At 53.7% G+C, this 2,500-nt stretch overlaps 1 protein-coding gene across 1 annotated transcript in view; it reads right to left on the reverse strand.

The window, feature by feature from the left end:
• LOC125032363 (putative uncharacterized protein DDB_G0281733) overlaps positions 1-2,500 on the reverse strand; it is a 7,654-nt gene that overhangs the window by 3,417 nt on the left and 1,737 nt on the right. Inside the window, exon 3 of the mRNA XM_047623458.1 lies at positions 1,382-1,731. Within this exon, the coding sequence (XP_047479414.1) occupies positions 1,382-1,731 (350 nt within the window). The remainder of the gene's footprint in view (positions 1-1,381; positions 1,732-2,500) is intronic.

The following is a 2,500-nucleotide window of genomic DNA, read 5'->3' on the forward strand; positions in this document are numbered from 1 at the left end:
TGTGCGTGTGCGTGTGCGAGTGCGTGTGCGTGTGCGAGTGCGTGTGCGTGTGCGAGTGCGTGTGCGTGTGCGAGTGCGTGTGCGTGTGCGAGTGCGTGTGCGTGTGCGTGTGCGAGTGCGTGTGCGTGTGCGAGTGCGTGTGCGTGTGCGTGTGCGTGTGCGTGTGCGTGTGCGAGTGCGTGTGCGTGTGCGAGTGCGTGTGCGTGTGCGTGTTGCGTGTGCGTGTGCGTGTTGCGTGTGCGTGTGCGTGTTGCGTGTGCGTGTGCGTGTGCGTGTGCGTGTGCGTGTGCGTGTGCGTGTGCGTGTGCGTGTTGCGTGTGCGTGTGCGTGTGCGTGTGCGAGTGCGTGTGCGTGTGCGAGTGCGTGTGCGTGTGCGAGTGCGTGTGCGTGTGCGAGTGCGTGTGCGTGTGCGTGTGCTTGTGCGTGTGCCTGTGCGTGGGCGTGGGCGTGGGCGTGGGCGTGGGCGTGGGCGTGGGCGTGGGCGTGGGCGTGGGCGTGGGCGTGGGCGTGGGCGTGGGCGTGGGCGTGGGCGTGGGCGTGGGCGTGGGCGTGGGCGTGGGCGTGGGCGTGGGCGTGGGCGTGGGCGTGGGCGTGGGCGTGGGCGTGGGCGTGGGCGTGGGCGTGGGCGTGGGCGTGTGCGTGTTGCGTGTGCGTGTGCGTGTTGCGTGTGCGTGTGCGTGTGCGTGTGCGTGTGCGAGTGCGTGTGCGTGTGCGTGTGCGTGTGCGTGTGCGTGTGCGTGTTGCGTGTGCGTGTGCGTGTGCGTGTGCGTGTGCGTGTTGCGTGTGCGTGTGCGTGTTGCGTGTGCGTGTGCGTGTGCGTGTGCGTGTGCGTGTGCGTGTTGCGTGTGCGTGTGCGTGTGCGTGTGCGTGTGCGTGTTGCGTGTGCGTGTGCGTGTGCGTGTGCGTGTTGCGTGTGCGTGTGCGTGTGCGTGTGCGTGTTGCGTGTGCGTGTGCGTGTTGCGTGTGCGTGTGCGTGTGCGTGTTGCGTGTGCGTGTGCGTGTTGCGTGTGCGTGTGCGTGTGCGTGTGCGTGTTGCGTGTGCGTGTGCGTGTTGCGTGTGCGTGTGCGTGTGCGTGTGCGTGTGCGTGTGCGTGTTGCGTGTGCGTGTGCGTGTGCGTGTTGCGTGTGCGTGTGCGTGTTGCGTGTGCGTGTGCGTGTTGCGTGTGCGTGTGCGTGTGCGTGTGCGTGTGCGTGTTGCGTGTGCGTGTGCGTGTGCGTGTTGCGTGTGCGTGTGCGTGTGCGAGTGCGTGTGCGTGTGCGTGTTGCGTGTGCGTGTGCGTGTTGCGTGTGCGTGTGCGTGTGCGTGTTGCGTGTGCGTGTGCGTGTGCGTGTGCGTGTTGCGTGTGCGTGTGCGTGTGCGTGTGCTTGTGCGTGTGTCAACCTAGATTCTAACCTCAACCTCGAACATGACCTCCCTCCCAATCTTCTAGCTCTCTCTTTCAAGTTGAACGTTGATCTTGACCTAGTGCTGGAACTTGAGCTTGGTGATCTTGACTTGGTTCTGGAACTTGAGCTAGATGTTCCTGTCGATACTGTACTCGACGTTGTTGATGATCTTGAACTTGACTCGGTACTGGATCTAGGACTCGACGTTCTTGTTGTTGACCACGATTCATATTTCCGCCTCCTGTCAGAGACGCCGTGTCCCTTCTTAACAAGCCCTAGATATTTTTTCTTTTTTTCATTCCAGTCTTCCACTTCCAGCTTACTTAAGCGATGTTTCCAATATACCTGAAAAAAAAAATTAACAATGTATCTTTCATTTATTTTTCTTCCTTTTATATTCTTTTTTTATCTTTATTTATTATATTTATATATTTATTTTTTGGAGGGTACAACAGGTACTGGTCATAGTAAAAGTTAGTTTTCTGAATCATTAACACCAGCTTTACCATGCTGCACAACCCTAGTCAATGACTGCAATGCCCAACACTCTGCAATAAGAAGTACCTGACAGGGAGTTCAGTTGGTGTTTGATTTCCAAGTAATCTGTCACTAAAACAGTCTTGAAAGAGGTCTGTCATTATATCAACATTTACTTTTGTTAGTCAAATTCTCATGAAGGTCTGTACCAAACAAAGTCACTTTTGAATCATCTGTTAATGATAAATTGACATAAAAGTACCGCTAACACTGAATAGCCCAGTAACAAATTTTTGAGAGGGCTGCATCCCTGTAATGAGGTCTGATCAGTTTACACTCGGTAGTCTGATTAGGCTTCTATGAATGCAAATTATATCATTGTTGAGTCAGAGTGCCAATGTAACCTAAAAAATAATTGCTGGAGCTGGTGAAACTAGTAGATTATGCAGTCTGCTTGTGTAATACCACTGAATGAGAATAAGGTATTGCATTATATAGTACAGCTATTTTCTGCAACGGAAGACTATGCAACTGTATTATCAAGGCTGCAACATTGGCAGGGAAACCATAAAGACAATCATTACAAAATTTACTTATATTATATATGGTGCTCAGATTCAAAGTATACATCTATCTG

This window comes from Penaeus chinensis, chromosome 14, assembly GCF_019202785.1.
Source record: "Penaeus chinensis breed Huanghai No. 1 chromosome 14, ASM1920278v2, whole genome shotgun sequence".
In the NCBI taxonomy this organism is placed as follows: domain Eukaryota; kingdom Metazoa; phylum Arthropoda; class Malacostraca; order Decapoda; family Penaeidae; genus Penaeus; species Penaeus chinensis.